At 37.5% G+C, this 17424-nt stretch overlaps 1 protein-coding gene across 1 annotated transcript; it reads right to left on the reverse strand.

Annotated features, from left to right (window-relative positions):
* Window positions 1–1292: 1292 nt before the first annotated feature.
* On the reverse strand, window positions 1293–16832 carry LOC132139569 (heterogeneous nuclear ribonucleoprotein L-like). The gene is made up of 14 exons (XM_059548024.1): window positions 16678–16832; window positions 9861–9979; window positions 9279–9516; window positions 9057–9144; window positions 8811–8905; window positions 8219–8291; window positions 4345–4380; window positions 4075–4143; window positions 3715–3989; window positions 3317–3438; window positions 2876–3077; window positions 1941–1998; window positions 1720–1815; window positions 1293–1618 (listed from the first exon to the last, which is right to left on the reverse strand). The coding sequence occupies exons 1-14, from the start codon at window positions 16759–16761 to the stop codon at window positions 1560–1562; spliced, it is 1614 nt and encodes a 537-aa protein (XP_059404007.1). The 5' UTR covers window positions 16762–16832; the 3' UTR covers window positions 1293–1559.
* Window positions 16833–17424: the final 592 nt, after the last annotated feature.

A 17424-nucleotide genomic window follows, 5' to 3' on the forward strand; every position in this document is an offset into this window, starting at 1 on the left:
CCAACAACACCATCCCCTGAAGGTACTCTAAATATTTCGAAACAGTTATAACAAAATTTCCAAAAAGTCTAATAACTTTTGAATAAATCTGGCTATTGAAATGCCGCTGGTCTTAATAGATTCCTTGGGTCAAGCCGAGAACATAGATGCCAAGTTCTCCTTATTTGGCCAAACCTCCTGTCCGCCATCTTGATTTTCAGTCAAAACCTACTTTTTCGAACTCCTCCTAGACCATTTGTCCGATTTTCACCAAAATCAAATCATATCATCTTCAGACTAAGCCAACTAAAACATATGGATTTCGTGTCGATAGACACAACCGTTTTCATACAGCGCCCCTATGAACCTTTAGCACTGTGCCAAAATATCTCTAAGGCTATATATCTTCAAAGCTTTGACATACTGACACCAAACTTTGTATGTGCAAGAGTCACCTCACACTGACCATTCCAAACTAATTTGGTAACAGGGCCACCTTTTGGTCACACGTGATAAGCCAATAAAACCTATTAATAGTTGTTGCGTTAATTGTTTTCAAGCCATTTTGCCTAAAATAATCTTAAAATGGTTTTAATTACTCATTCCTGCCGTTTGTCTGAAGCTTGCTTCTGTAGTGCTTAGCCCCGTTATTGCTGCTTGCAGCTATATTTTATATTATTTAGCTTTTTTTTATTTTTTTAATATGGTTTTTGTTTTTGGAGGCTCTAAATAAACCCTTTGGGTTTTCTGCCTTTTCCTGCAGCGTGTATAGATTGTACTTTTATACAGAAAAAACAATTACAATTACGAGACTACCATTCAAAAGTTGGCAAGATTTTATGATTTTGAAAGATGTTTTTTTTATACTCACCAAGGCTGCATTAATTTGATCAAAAATAAAGTAAAACAACAATAGTTAAATTACAATTTTACAAAAACTTTTGTTTTAATATATTTTAAAATGTAACTTGCATTTTAATTCAGCAAGCTGAAGTTTCAGTAGCCTTTAGTCTTCAGTATAACATGACGCTTCAGAAATCATTCTAATATGCTGATTTGGTGCTCAGGAAACATTTCTTAATGTTGTGCTTCTTGATATTTTTGTGAAATTATACTAAAGTACTAAAAAAGGTTAACTGAGTTCATGCAAGTGGTGTAACCAAAATGTGAGCTCAACATGTTTTTTTTTATAGCCTAGACTCTAGACTACCCTGTCCAATGTATGGTCTGATCATAAATGTGTTAATTTCCTGGATTTTGTGTTCATTTGCACAACAGCAATCCCACCGTTACAAGACAATATGCACAAGACAAACTCTTCACTAATTTAATACATTGTCACACAAATTTACTGTTATACAAGACCGGTCAACTGAAGAAAAAAAAATTATTAATAGCAATATTAAAAAAAAAAAAAAAAAATTAAAAATTAAATGATACAAAACATTGAGTCCAGTCTTATTCTGGAAATAAAGGTAATCTTAACAGTCCCATTTCTTTTCCTCCGGGTCATGAGATAAGACATGCTATGGTGCTGAGCTCTAAAGGTGACTGGGAGCTTAGTGGTTGTTATAATGGGTTCAGTTGGCGTGCTGTGCAGTTGAAAAACACAGTTTAAGAGTGTATGGGTAAGGCCCACCTGAGGAAAAAGAAGAAAATTTAAGAAACAATGGTTAGCGCTAACAGCTCAAACTTAGAACAGTATAAAAATGTGCAGCAGCTAGCCACAGTTTCACTTACTAGGGTTAGTCATCTGGTGGTGGTTCATCATAGCAAGAGCCTCCATAGCATCATTTACAGACTCCCACTCCAACAGACCAGATGAACTTCTCTCACCTGCAGTTCCACCAACACAAGAGCACACACACATGCACGTGTATTTATGTAGAACCAAACACTGTTCACTTTACACACAGTAAACTGACTGTTTTTATACAAACACATTCAACTCTGTAACTCACTCTTGCCAGTGAACAGTTTGACGCTGGCTGGATTCTTGATTTCCAACTCATCACAAATCTGTAGATAAAGGTTCAAAAAGAGACTATTAAACCCTTAATTTCACACATTAAAATCACAAGACACTCCAATTACGTCCAATTTTGAAAAAAAAAAAAAAAAAAATAGTGTAATCTTTTCTTCCCTATTGTGACATACTCAAATGAAATGGCTATAGGATTGAACAGATAAACAAAACTCAGAAAATTGTTGAAAGGGGGAAATGTTACAAACTCAACATTAAAAAAAAAAAACACGTTCCATAAAAAAATAATTTTATAAACATACATCTATAGATGACAACTAGCTGGGTTTCCATCCAAATTTAACTTGTGCAAAATTTGAATATTGACGCATAAACCGTTTCCATCCAAGAGGTCATAGAAAACAAAATAACTACTTACTGATTAACTGGCACTAAATATCACTAAGAAGCCACTGAATACAATCATTTTCATATAGAATAAATTTAAAAAGTAGACTAAACAAAATAAATGTGGTCACTGCTATCGGAGGTGTAGTCAAGCAATTTTACAGAAATACTTTGACAACAGGCTTTGCCCAGGCATTAAAGAATGACCATAAAACATTTCAGACACTTTGAAACGAGATTGGTCTGCTGGTTAGAGAGGTTATGCCATCTCATAGTGCAGTCACATGACTTCTGATGTGCATGGAGACATTTGTTCACAAAATGCATTTCCATCTCCCATTATTTGCATTAAGCCTTTTTCAAAAACAACCTCAAGCGAGCATGCAATTATTATATATTTTTTTGTGAATTAAGGATTTTTTTCGTTTCATTTAGCATTTCCATCACTTGTTTCTGATGCGATAACTCAAAATGTGCCTAAAAACAGCGTGATGGAAACAGCTAGTGAGAGATAGCGCCTCTGACCTGACTGAAAGCTTCCACAGTGCAGTCTGGTGGACCGTTGAAGAAGTGCAGTACATTGCTGGGCTGCTGGATGCGGTTCTTGGCGGCCTGCTCAGGGGTGGTGAAACGGTTGTTTCTGTTGCCGTGGAAATCCTTAAAACTACAACTGCCATCTTCTAGTTGGTATGACTGACCTGGCATTATGGCCTGTTGTTTGGATACACTGCAGACCAAAGGACAAACAAATTGTAAAGAAAAGAAAAAAACTGCAGTATGCAGATAAATTATGCAGATCTAGATCAACTAGATCAACTTGTCATGAACTGAGAAACAATTAAAACAATATTAAAATGTAAATATTTTTTATGTTATTTTAAAATAAATCAAAAATAAAATTGTAAAAAATAATTAAACCGATATAAAATGGAAACGCATGCTCAAAAACACTTCCATGGTACACACCAGACATTGAGTTTTTGTCCAAACAGCATGTTGTTGTTGAGGTGTGAAATGGTTCTATCAACAGCGTAGCAGTCTCCCATCTCCACCATCGCAGCGCCTGGTTTACTCTTCATAAATTTCACCTGAGCACACACAGAAACACTCAAAATAGGAGACAAACAACTACATACACTACTGCTAAACTGTCTGGGGTCAGTATGTGTAGTTTATTTTTTAAAGAAATGAATACTTAATTCAGAGAGAACACATTAAATTGGTCACAAGTCACAAAAATCTTTTGTTATATTAAATGTCTTTGCTTTCAAATAAGAGCTGTTCTTTTGAACTTTCTATCCTAAGAATCCTGAACAAAACTGCTTCCTGGTTTCCACAAAGTTTTAATCCCATCAGCCACTCACCCTTTCCACATTGCCATAGAGACAGAATATGTTGAAAACTCTGTCTGCATTGATCTTGGTGGGCTCGAGACCGTACACCATGATCACAGGAGAGTCTGCATGAGCGCTGTATTCCGGGGCAGGAGGTCCATGTCCGTACTGCGCACCACCAAACCGGGGTCCACCACGGCCACGTCCCATTGGGGGCCCCATGCGCCTGCCCTCGTAGTGAGGAGGGGGTGGGGGAGGTGGTCCATAGGTGTCATCATAGTGACCATAGCCACCCTGAGAACCACCTAGAAAATATTTTTTTAATTAAATATACACCATATGCCTTCAGTGCCTCTAGTTGAACCACTTGATAATGTGTATCAGACTGACCATATTCAGGTGGATGATCCCCCAGCAGTGCTGGCTGCCTCTGCCGCTTGTTTGGGTTAGCGTTGGGGTCTGAGAAAGAGAGACAGGACAAGGATACAACATCTCAACTGCTATGAACATAAAGAGGGCAAACACAAAAGAAAAGGGAAGGCAGTGCAGTTCTGGGAGTGACATGCAGTGAGCATTAGGTGTTAATACTACTAACGGACTGCAATACTAAGCCATAATGGAGATTTTCTTTTCTCAGACCACATGACCAAACACACACACCTTGTGAACTGTCCCAATTGCCATCTGCATCGGTATCTGCACAGACAGGTATACACAAATCAGATTAAATTAAGCAATACAATTATATACACAAACTTGACTAATAACTATACTTCCAAAATCATGCATTTGCTCATTACTGGTGGTTCAGAGAAGCGTTCAAAAAATGACATGTACTAATAAATTAAGAGGTCTGTTCTGAATTAATAAACACTTTCAGTTCTAGATATGAGATGACACTCAAAACCACATCGATGTCATCTTACAAAGTTTCACAGAAAAAGACAGCAGAGGTTACTACAACAATACTTACACATACCAACATATTTTAGAAACCGGAATTTAAGTGAACAAAGAATGAATTAACCTTTTCACTTAAATTTTATAAAATACTAAAAAGTTTAAGAAGCGGTTTAAGGGTCTTCATGTTCAAGTCAAAATGAAACACTGCTGCAACCCATTTTACTTCCTAAATCTGAACTTTTCCAATGTTCTCGTTATAGAGTTCACATAGAAATGAAATGTGCATTTGGAATAATGTGCACCAATACATCTTGCAAAATCAAAGCCCAGAAAAATTAATTAAAAAAGTTGACTCAAGCTAGACAAATGAACAAGGCTGCAGATTAAAAAGGTGGTAGGTCTTTTTAGAGTTAAATTTTAAGTCATCATACATTGGAAAGAACAACAGATCTTTTCTTCTAAGTAAATCAGATTATCTAAAAGGAAGAAAAAAACCCAGCAGGAATTGATTCAGTCTATCAGTTATTGATTGCATAAGGGTAGATCTATATAAGAACTTGCAGTTAATCATAAGGAAGGGGCGGGATTTAAGTAGACTGAATGATTGGAGAAGCCCGGTATACTTCAAAGAGAATTGTCACTTTAACAAAAGACAGGATTATGACATTTTAATTCAAACATGATAAAAATAAATAAATCATATGCATAGATCAATTGTTCTCAAGATTAATAACATGCATTTAGAAGATAGAAAGAGTGAATTTTCATTCCATGTCAACTTTTTTTTAAGTGCTTGATCAGTTAAATTAGGAGTATTCTAAGTTTTCACTCCCACAGGAAATGTTACCTGCTAAAGATGAAAGAAAACATTCAAAACATCAGTCACTTATGCCACATCATCCAGACTGAGAGTCTGAAAGGAAATAAGACGGCTACATACATCCGCTCATAAAGGGAAAAAAAAGACAGGATTCTTTAATGTTATTCAAGGGTCTTCGCTTTATGCCAAAAGGGTGTAATATTTTACCAACAAAGTTCCAGCTGACCCGAATGAGCGGTGTGCTCTACGCCCATTTAAAAAAACAAAAAACAAATGCAGCAGGCACCATGGTGGAAGTGTAATGTTCTTTACCAGTCGCCCTACTTCTGATGATTTTGTTTTCATTCAGTTCCTTAGGATATTTCTCCCAGTCCGGTGCATGCGTTTTTGGTGTGTTCCAGGCACATCGGTGCTTACCGTAGTAGTAAAGGTGGATAGCAGACAGCAGGCGGTGTCGAGTTTAGAAGAGACGCCACACCAGCGGTCAGACTAATCCACACCTGCGTCACACAGGGGGCGTAACACAGGGATCAGAACACGGTCAGCCGTGCCCAATGAATAAAACAGATTCAACACAGAGAAGAAGAGGAGGAGAAGGAGGGATGGAGAAATGAGAGATAGAAAGCACTTCAGTCCACAAAGAGACAGGGCTTGGGGAGGGAGAGCGGAGGATCGGACTGTGTGATCAGTGGGCAGCTGCGGTCCTTCCCATGTGTTACGGTGGTGTATTGTTGCTAATGTCACCCATAGTGTCTCGTCTGGTGCATTTCACTATCTTTAGCAAGTTGGTTTAGCAAGATGTGTTTGCGACAATCTCACGTTGATTTCAGAGCTGTAATCATGTGGTTTCGGATGTGTCATGGTGCGAGGTCGATGTCATCTCTGTTAGTTATGTATCGACAAATGTCTGCTCTTTGCTCGGTGAGTAGTGACGATCTCAACTTGTCATGCTGCGCGCAACAAGACCACTGCCTCTGTGTTGGAGCAATCTTGGCTTGTGTCGTGATGATAATGTCGACTCGCTGATCTCTGCATAAATCTCAAACAATTTGTTTGCTGGTGTATTGTCATAGCAATGTCAGTTTGGCATGTTGTCATGGCAGTCTCTGACCATGGCACCTGTGTTGTTGCAATCCTGATCTGGTGTGTTTTCACTGTAATGTAAGCTTCATGTTCGCATGTTGTTCTCAGGAAAGAGGAGAGAAGTGAGAGCAAAAGTAGCCCAAACACCCAAGGTAAACATGATGACATTAGGCAGGGAATGAGAAGAAAATATCTATGTAATTCTTCTCTGATGTTCTGTATATCTGTACCACTTTGCTTCATGTGTTTGCTGCTTGATCAGTCAATGTTGATGTGTGAAGGTCTTCGGTGATTGGCTGTAATGTATTATCCAAAGAGATTAGACCCATTCCCCTAAAATGTGTCATTAACTCAGACAGATGTCCGCCACCTTTGTAGAGAATGGAGATGTTAGCTGAGTGGAAGGATATCTTGAGTGTTTTTTTTTTAATCCGTGAGACTTCAATACGAGTGAATTTGCCATCTTTGAAGCATTTAAAGTTGTTGTGAGTTCCGTTTCACTGTTCCATGTGGCCTGTTGAATTGCTGCGAGTGTGTCTTGCAGAGAAACTTAAGTACATGGAAATGTTTTGTTGGATGTAAAATGTGCTCTGCAGCTAGTTCAAGTACAGAAGCTTAAATGTATCACAACTCACGAGTAAAAAAAAAAAAAGCTCAGCAGTTTTACCCTGAGAGACCTGCTACATAGACATTTTGCATAAGGAAAAAGTGAAGAACACTGAATATGAACCACTGCATCTCAATAGAGATCTGGAGTTTAAAAAAAAAGAAAGTCACATTGTTTGATGATTTACAAATGTTCAAAGGTGAATCTGTTCCTACAACGCAAAGCATTTACATAAACTCTGGCAAAAGACAAAACAAAAAACACATTCTGAATGCAAAATCTAAAACAGAACAGTGGATTCAATCTTGTTAAAATTGGTTCCCTAGTGACTCATTAAATTTGGCTTGGACCACTATGATTCTTTACATTCATAAATCTACCTGTCTCTTACATAAAATAAAGCCTGGCTCTATGACCTTGTTCAATACTTGCCCTATTGCTTGGGTGTCAAATCCTACTCCTTGAGGCAATACGTCCTGTAGAGGTCTAACTTCAGTTTGCCAACACACCCACCAAGAATTTTTTAGTGATCCTAAAGATTAGCTTGATTCACTATTTAACTGGGAAGTGCAGTTCAGCTCCAATATTCTGCACCCTGCCTAGTGCAAGGGAAAAAAAATCAAATCTCCATCATGTAATATGCTAGATGCAGTGTCATGCTTAATGAGTACAGGTGAAAGTGTCTGCTTCTCAGGATTTGTGTATATGAGAAACATTTGTGCTTTAACACGAAACAGGTGACATGCGCAGCAGACAAGTTTATGTCTATATGTGCTAAGAAAGATTTGTGCTTCTGCCTTCATGACAATCATGCCCTCTCAAGTGCATGTTTTTGGTTTAAATGAACGAATGTGGTTTTTTTAAAGGCGCATGTTCTTTTTGTGAATGTGCAAGACTGCGTGTCCACGAAAGAACGTCTCTATGCAACTATAACTGTGTAAATATTTGTACTGTAATCCAAAAAGGAGGAACACAAGAATGAAGCAGCTTCACTGAAGTGACATTCTTGAGAAATTATCTTCTATATAGCTTTCCAAGAAATCACTTAAGGATGCTTGTCCACACACCCACCCCCATAAACTATAAGAAGCACAGACAAGAGTGCATGAGCTGTACCGTACCTTGGCCACTCAGACTGGGGTTGGTGTAGTCCCAAGTATCCTGATCGTTTTTGAAGACATTGAGACGGGGTGGCTATACAATAGAAAGTGATATTTCATTAGTAATCAGAGTAATATTTAGTCATAACCATTTAAAAACAAATATGCGCAGCCATTAGTCACAGTGTGACTTGCATCCACTCTTATTATGATCATTCACAACTCCAATGCACCAATGTCATCAATATTTGTAGAATATGACTTGTATTTTATATGTATTTTGAAGAAGGAATAAGGATTTTCATGTTTAACTCAATTTCTTACCTGATTAAATTTTAGAGCTTGAAATAACTACATTATGCACACACTATTGTAAGGTTGTATCAACTTGCATACATTTTACAGGTCAAAAACTCACTCTTAAAACAAAAATGTAAATAATTTTAAGCCATGTTGAGGCTCTGAACATTAGTGGCGTAAGCTTTATAATTAAGGCAAAATTATTAAGTGCACCTGAAACAGATTGAATGAATTAGCTGTATTGACTCCATGCCTGCAGAGCGCACTGTACAGCACAAGAGGTATTATACACATAATTGTATGGGATACTAACCTTGGCATACTCAATTTTAAGGGTGCAGCAGCCTGAGTAAATGTCAGCTCCATTGAGAGAAGCTTTGGCTCTCTGTGCACTCTGGACCGAGTCAAATGTGACCAAAAGTCAAGGAGAACAATATTTTGACTGTAAATAAGAGCATGCAGAGTAAACTACACTTTGACAGGGTTTGTTCTTGTGATGAGACCCATAACACTGTGCAGAAATCATTAAACCACATTAGAAAAGATTTTGTTCAAGGATATTCGACCATGGCTTGAACTCCATTTTTCCTGAAGATCACAATCCTTTGCACAGGTCCACAGTTATTACATATGGTGTAGAGAACATCCTATAGAGAAGAAACGATGACGTATAAACAACAGACACAAGGATGAGGACAAGCTCAGATGCAATCTTAGACAGCTAGGCAATGGAGTCTACTCAGCCACACCATCATGGATGGGTGTTATCAAAACAACTTACCGTGGTAATGGGGTAGATGGGGTTCATGATGGTAAGGAGCAGTACATTGTTGACGCTCCGTGTATCATCAGAGTTGCTGGGCCGTGAGATTTTCTGACTGGTAGAGTAATTGATGTAAGATGGTCGGCCAGCGATGTAGATTTGATTATTGTTAGCATACGTCACTGCGTTTCCTGAGCCATTCATGTCCTCAAACTCCACCAGAGCCTGACGCTTCTTTGGCATCAACACAACGTAACTGAAAGACAGACGCATATATACAAAGACTTTCAACAACAATTCTCTAGAAACAGTTCAAAATGCAAACCAATGAATAGCAAATTGTTGACTTCTTACATAAATTGCTAAACTCAATATGGGGGCCTTTGAATATTGTGTTGGACAACAGGGAGCCTTTGAGTCGAATAGGTAGAGAGCCAATGGTTTAATGGAACTTTTGTCATTAATGTTCTAAATTCATCCCAAATACACACTTTTAACTTATTTCCCTCACTGTCACCAATGAATGGACTCGGATAAGCACTACAAGAAGTGAGGACGCTATATGGCAAAGGAACAATTCCTTTCCCCCATGAACATTACCTGATGGTACCAAACTCCTGGAGCGCCTCCATCAGGTCAGTCTCGGTGATGCCGTCAATAAGCCCCCTTACATGTACCACAAGCGAGGGCAAGGTCTTGTGCGGGTCGTCATAGCCCTCCTGAACATACAAAAAAAGGAAGAGTGAAAGGTTAAATCAAACAATACATGTAAAACCATAATCCTTGTGAATGTTTAAAGCAAATATATAAGATTCGTATTCGTTTCACTATATTAGCCAAAATTATGCAAAATTCAGTATACTGTAGTAAATAAAGGCTCAGGCTAGCAAAATAGGTATAACTAGCATCAGATTAAGAGTTTTCTGTTCGAATTTGTTATGCACGAAAACTGAAAAATTCTCGTTCATTCGAGTTTTCTCGTGAACTTTGATTCAGTTAATTGTCTGTAACATACTGTATGAACGCTTTACCTCATAGGCTGATCTGACTGACCAGAACAATGAATGAGCACTGAGTAAAGCACTCATAGCCGAGCCACAGGTACCAGCAGTGTTTCCCACACATACACTTTACGTTGGCGGGCTGCCTAGCAGAGTGGCCAGGTCCATGTATTATATGCAACTTTTATGAAGGCAATTTAATGCCAAATAGATTTGCAAACGAAGTGTACATAATACCGTAAGTGTAAATTAAATTTGCATGTGCAAGAGAAGCTTTGTGAAGGTGTAAATTGCATTTCAAGCATAAGAAAAAATTATTGGTAGCATTTTACTGTTACTCATAAGTGTAATTCAAGTATTGTGAAACTGCAGCTTCATGCTAATGCAAAATAAATATGATCTGCATTCAACTGACTTCCATTTTTCTGTGCTTACAACTTTGGCACGTTGTTTTCACTAAAATACTGTGAACAGTGATTTGCCAGTGAAAACAACAGTTTAAAGAACTGCAAAACGGATTGACTGCACAGAACCAATCTATATGTGTGAGAAAAAAAAAAACTGTTGCAAACGTCTAAATGACTTGTGCATGTGGTGCAAAAAGTTCCCGAAATAAACAGATATGTACAGCTCCGTCTTTCTTTTCTCTGGGCTAACAGATTCTCTCACTCAGTGAGTTTTGCAAGCGTGAGGGAGAGGGCGGGTCCACCTCCTTCTTGTAGCCAATCACATGAGGCTCTCACTTAGGCCATCCTTAAAAATATTCTTGTTTGCCGTAACCCGACGACCCTGTCAATTTAGCACCGACTCAATTTTTTATTTCTTTTTGCTTTTAGTCCGACCGACTTGCCGATTGTAAATTTGCGTTAAGACAGACCAATTATTTTTTTACTCTTCAAACAACAAATACAAACGCAAAAAATACTATTAATTATATTTAAGTATTGTTAATATATAAATTGCCTTGGCCTACATACAAATGAAGGCTATCTTCTTTAATAAAAAAAAAAAACCCTTGACGTCATCTGTGTTTACACGGATGTCACACTGTGGCCTTTGCGTTCGCTTCGTCTCATACTCTCACTCACTGTCAGAGTCAACGGTTCGCGCTTGGTAATGATGGCTGCGGCTGCAGTAAACTAAATGTTCGCGGTCACTGTTCAAAGTCATACGGGTTCGGGCACTATAATACATCTAAAAAGATTCATTAAAACAGCTCGACACCGCTTTAACTTGGCACAAAGTTTTGGAAAAACTGTGCCCAGATCTTTTCCCATCCCTTCTCCTCTCTAGTCTAAAACCGTGACCGTGTCGACTGACACTTTATGTTCGAAAATCTATTGCACGAATCAAGCATGAATCAACCAACACAAGTTTCGAAAACGAAAATAAGAAAATGATTTTAACTACCTTTTCTCTGAGCGAATTGTATTCGAATTTTAAATGCATAATTTCAGTTAGGGTGAAGAAAAGCTTTTTGCTTCTCTTCTGAGGCTCAAGATATCGCATCGAGCGAAATATTACTGCATGTTTATTCAAAGCATTAGAATACATGACTGTGAAAAAAACATAATATTTAAAATAATGTTTATGAACCAATTTTTTTTAATTAAGTTGCTTAAAGAACTATAAACAAAACAGCATAATGTATGCATGCATTGTTAAATAAATAAAAAGGGCGGAAAACCAGTCACACAGGATACATTTTTTCATTTAAAAACATGAGATGCGCGAAATATGCGTTCTGTGTGAACGGCTTGGTTTCAGTTTTGATGTTAACAAGATCTTCTCCACACTGATTTTTTTTTTTTTTTTTTTAAGTGGCTTCAACTGGATAGGCTAACATAACCTTATAATGCAATGCCACATATATTGTCATCGCATCTCGTGCGCGTACACGAGGTGAAAGATGAGAAAGCAGATACTGCGTGTCGAGCTCGTCCGCCTTTGAAAGTTGTGTAGACACAGCTGTGCGGCGGCGAGATGGAATGGAACACGTACCGGGGCTCATAAGGCAGCTTTCTTAATGCACACCTAAAATTCATATGCGCATTCGAATGTGGATTTTTATTTCAAATTCGACGAATATTCGAAAAAATATTTTTTTGATAGCCTAAGAAAATCGCCTATGCGATAAACATGTTTTTGACAAAGATTTTAATTTGTTTGTGGTCTATATAGCCTGCATCAAAATGAGGTTTGCAATGATGCGCCTGAAGGCACGGGTTGAAGACCCAGTCAGTGACATCACGATATGCTAATTTCTTTAAATTCATACCGACGCATCACAAAAATTTACTTTTTTTTTTAACATTGAAACTTGAAAATAAAAATATAAACCGACCTACCGACCCTTTTTTTAAATTACCGTTACTGCAAACCAAAATATTTTTAAGGATGGCCTTACTCTCCATTTACTCTTATCTGATTGGTTCAATAAACACATCATATGACAAAACATTAACCTTCATTTAGTTCCAGATCGTTCTTCGTTCGTTCTATGTACACATAGGCTACATTAAAACAAATGAATTAAAACATAATACTTTGTAAGTTGTGTACCATTAGGCTAGACTCCCATGTGTTTTTGAGTAGGGCTGTGCAAAAAATCAAATGCGATTTTCATGCTCATCTAGTTAGTAGAGCCCGACCGATATATCGGCCGGCCGATATTATCGACCGATATGAGCTTATTGCATTTAAATCGGCATCGGCATTTATAACGGCTGATGAAACATGAGAAACAGAGTCTCATGTTTCACTTATGTTATGAGTGTTGCATAGTTTGCCCACCAGAGGGAGGTCTGCAACTCCCCAGTTGACAACAGTGCCAGAAATCCACTACAGAAGAAAGCTATCAGCCAAGCCACGGAGATGTACTCTTTTGACGGTGAGTCTGTCGTTCGTCATGTGAAATGATTGTAGATTTAGTTCATACACTGTATAAAAATACAGGGTGTTCTAGCTAACTGTCCTATCATTATCACTTCTAAATATTCTGTAACATCACTTACAGCCGCTAATGCATTGCTATATTGGATTAGCCACAAAGCTAATACCATGTTTATCAGTGGAAGAGCGCGAACGGTAATAAGAGGTCAAACTATAACGTTAGCGTTTAACTTATTCTAAATATATCTGCAGTGTTTCCCACATAATGACCGCGTAACTGTGGCAGGGGGGCGTGTGTAGTCAATGACTAGAAGTCATGTACAACGTGCCTCGAAAAAACAACAACTGTTACGTTATTCTAACGCTAACATAGCTTCCTTTTTAGCAGGCCCCTTAAAATGCTTGCTATTAACTTGTTTGAAGGTGGTTCTTCTCAAAATTGACAGCGGTGTGTTCATGACACTAACGTTAACCATTCAACTTCGAATTGATTCCGTAATCTTCCGATAACAGTAGGCTAACTTTACGTTCGCCAGCACATGACGATGTTTTGATTCAGACTGCACAAAGAGAAGAGGAGAAGATATACGGGTCCGTTGTGAATGTGTCTGTGAGAGAAAATATAGTGTAGTTACAGTAACTACAGTAGGTGCGACAGAAATGATTAAACCAGAGGGCACATGTAAATAAATGTGAGCTGAACAAGTGCTTTTTTTTTTTTACAGTGTTTCAAAGCAGCTTTACAGACATGTTGTAATAATATAGTTAAATATAAGTAGGTAATCTATCTATCTCTATATTTCTCAGTTTTGCCTATGTAGGAGATCCCTGTTTATTATTATTATAATTCTAATGATGACATGAGTAATAATATATGGTGATATTATTAATACACATGCTTATTCTTTCTCTGTCTCTCTTTCTGCCCTACAGATGGCTGAAAAAGGTGAACGCTGTAGCAGCAAAGTGTGGGACTACTTCTGCAAATTTTCCTCTAATGCAGTGTTCTGCAATATATGTGCAGCTAATGTAAGCCAGGGGTCTATCAAAGCATACATTATTTTAATTATATTTTGGTATTATTTATTTATTTTATATTTTATATTTATTTATTTTATATGTAGCTATACATTTAACTTGTTTTAATTTTATTTTCAATTCATTGACATGGTTTTGTGGAATATTGAATTTGTTTGGTATAGCGCTTTTACTTTAACTTTAGTATTATAATTTATTTACAGCACACACACAGACTGTTAAAACCAGCTTCAACTGGAAGTAAGTAAAAGTGTTAAATGTTTAAAACCAGACTGTTGTTTGATCATTAAAAAATATATACTTTTGATGTGCAATCATTTAGTCATTGAGACTGTAATCTAAGGCTTTTTTTAACATAATCCCTTCTGGAAAATGGTTTATACAGCCCACATACATAGAACAGGCAGATATTTTGCTATTGAATGTTGTGTAAGTGCAGTTTATAGGAAATGGGTCTAATATCCAGTTTATTTTCAAAATCAAAATATCGGCTTATAAATCGGCTCTTTTCGAGTTAATATCGGCATCGGCCCCCAAAAATCCATATCGGTAGGGCTCTACTAGTCAGTAAAGGCGATCCTGTAATTAGTGGTATATCTCAAGCTCGTGCGTTCAAAACTAGCCCAATCCTTGGTAAAATTCACATTTTAGGGGCTAAATATCACGTTATTGGGATTGGGGTCGCAGCCGCAGACTTGGAAACACTGGTTGGCATTTACTACACAGAGCTGTAGTTCACTGACAATCTACATGACAATCTAGACGATTCTTTGCCGATTTTGTGTAGCTTGTCGGTGGACTATGGATCTGTGTAGTAAATGCTGCTCCACCTGAACCAGTGTTGCCAAAACCGTGGTTGTTTTTTATGTCCGCGGGTCGAAAAAAACCCAATCCCAATAACGTGATATTTAGCCCCTAAAATTCGAATTTTACCAAGGCAACCCTGCCAAAAAACTTATTTTAACCCCGGGACTAAATTTTTAACGGGGAACCCTCTGGAAATGCAATTTGGCTAGTTTTGGACTGGTTCTGGACTAGTTTGGAGTTTTGAGAAGCAGTTGGGAAGGCTGTTTTATCAAAATAAAATACAACTTTCTTGAGTCTGCAGTTTCACAATACTTGAATTACAGTTAAGTGTAACAGTAAAATGCTGCAAATCATTTTTTTCTTACGTTTGAAACGAGATTTACACCTTAACAAAGCATATCTTGTGCATGCAAATTTAATTTAAACTTACAGTTTTATGTACACTTCCACAACTCTTACCCTGCATTTGCAAATCTATTTGGCATTAAATTACCTTCATAGATTTGGGCTTCTTTTTTGTAAAGTTGAGTGACGCTGTAATCCAAGCGATGATAGAAGTAGACGTAGAGGAGTGGGATGACTTTCTTTTAGCCTAATTTTTACAATGTTTTTGTAATGTATTATCATGGGCTGTAATAAAAAAAACAAGTAGTCCTATAATAATACTACTACGAGTAAATATGGTTTGAATAGCCTACATTTTAGTAGGCTATAAATATGTGGCTATATTACAGCTCCCCTTTGAAGCTCTTGTGTTTTTCTCCTTTCCATCTCTCCAGTACTATTCTGCTGAGATGAGTTTTGTTCTCACTTCTGTTGCAGTTCGCTGATTTTTGTAAAATGGCTTCCGTTTTTGTTTTTCAGAAATAAAGCGTTGTTTCAGTTTAATATTTTGCAGGCACATTTTTTGGGTTATAAATAATTGACAAAAATACTAATGATAATAAATCATCAAAAATATTGGGCTTGTTTTGGAAGCCGTGGTTGCTTTTTTTCTCGCGAGAGTTGGTCAAGGTGTATTTCGGGGTGGTTTACAATTTAAAGTAAAACGTTATATGTATGCATTTATTTTTATGGGTACTATTGGTATTTTGGTTACACAATAAATTGCATTGAATTTAATTCATAGTAAACTATTTTTTTTCTGGCTGGGATGGTTACCCAGAGGAACAATAGTCGAAGAACAATAGATTTTACTACGATCACTATCCAACAAAGCAAGAAGAACTGTAATTTTGCATAATTTACAATGCATAATATGACGATGTAATTAAATGTAATAGAAACCCATGTAATTCAAATGAATTTCAATAAATAAAAACATTGTTAAAAAACGCATTACATGTAACGTTAGTAGACAATTTGTGTGCCGTGTGTAACTGTAAATATGAGGATTTCCCACCCGGCTACGACCGCGAGTATATTTCAAACTTGTGTGAAGTAAGTTACTAAGATGTATTAGATGCTGCGAATTACATATCTCATCTTGTGGCTAGTACTTATCATATCTTCCGCGATCGAATATTTTTTCTCCAAACTGAACAGACGAACTAGCGTTGGCTACAAGCTAGCCTTGTAGCATCACGTGTTGAATGAAAGAAAAATGCATTTTACGAGAAAAAAATTAAATCTAGCGCCAAACGCGTGGAAATGCAATAAGCTGAATAAATTGAAAGTACCGTGGCCATTCCGTCGCTGTCTGTTTTCTGTCTTTTTGTTGCTCTGCCTCCGTCGCCGTAATAACTGCCTGCCGCAGCAGCCATGTTGTCTCAAATGAAACGTTCTAATGGAACACACTGCTGCTGCAGCTACGGCAACCCGCAGGAGGAGGCGGGAACGCGAGAGGAAAAGGAATCTTGGGAATCGTTGCGCTTCAACGCTTATCTAGTGATGGGAAGTTCGGCTCTTTTCAGAGAGCCGGCTCTTTTGGCTCAGCTCCCATAGAAGAGCCGGCTCTTTCGACTCCTGAATGGCTCTTAATTTAGGATTTTTTTTGTAGGCCTTTATTTTACCATAACTTTGCATAAAATAATGGTTTGTGTGTTGAAAACCATTTAATGTGCAGTGTTTTTATGAGAATCATTATAATTGCCTATTTTTGTGCATTTATTTTGTTACAAAACCATTCTTTTAATATTTTAATCAAACATTTTATTGCACAAATTAACAACAAAACAGCAAATAAATCCACAGAACTAGAACCAAATTCAAGTAACAGTATTAATGTCCTCAGTGAAGATTGGCATTCAAAAAAATCAGATGCCTCAGTTTTGATGGACTGATCCTATTCCTTCTTTCTGTGATTATCTGCCCTGTTTGTGAAAAGATTCTTTCTGAAGATTATGTAAAAAAACCATTATGTAAAAACAGAGAGGGGGATAAAGTGAAGCGGCACTCCACTGAAGTTGCCGATTCGTGACAACTTT

Source organism: Carassius carassius, chromosome 4 (genome assembly GCF_963082965.1).
Source record: "Carassius carassius chromosome 4, fCarCar2.1, whole genome shotgun sequence".
Lineage (NCBI taxonomy): Eukaryota > Metazoa > Chordata > Actinopteri > Cypriniformes > Cyprinidae > Carassius > Carassius carassius.

Excerpts from the sequence above, each read along its gene's own strand:
- LOC132139569 (XM_059548024.1), bottom strand. The coding sequence starts at position 16,761 with ATGGCTGCTGCGGCAGGCAGTTATTACGGCGACGGAGGCAGAGCAACA. Across the intron at positions 9,145-9,278 it reads CCATCTACCCCATTACCACG|GATGTTCTCTACACCATATG; the intron begins GTAAGTTGTTTT and ends TCTTCTCTATAG. Across the intron at positions 8,906-9,056 it reads AGTTCAAGCCATGGTCGAAT|TTGACTCGGTCCAGAGTGCA; the intron begins ATCCTTGAACAA and ends TTTTGGTCACAT.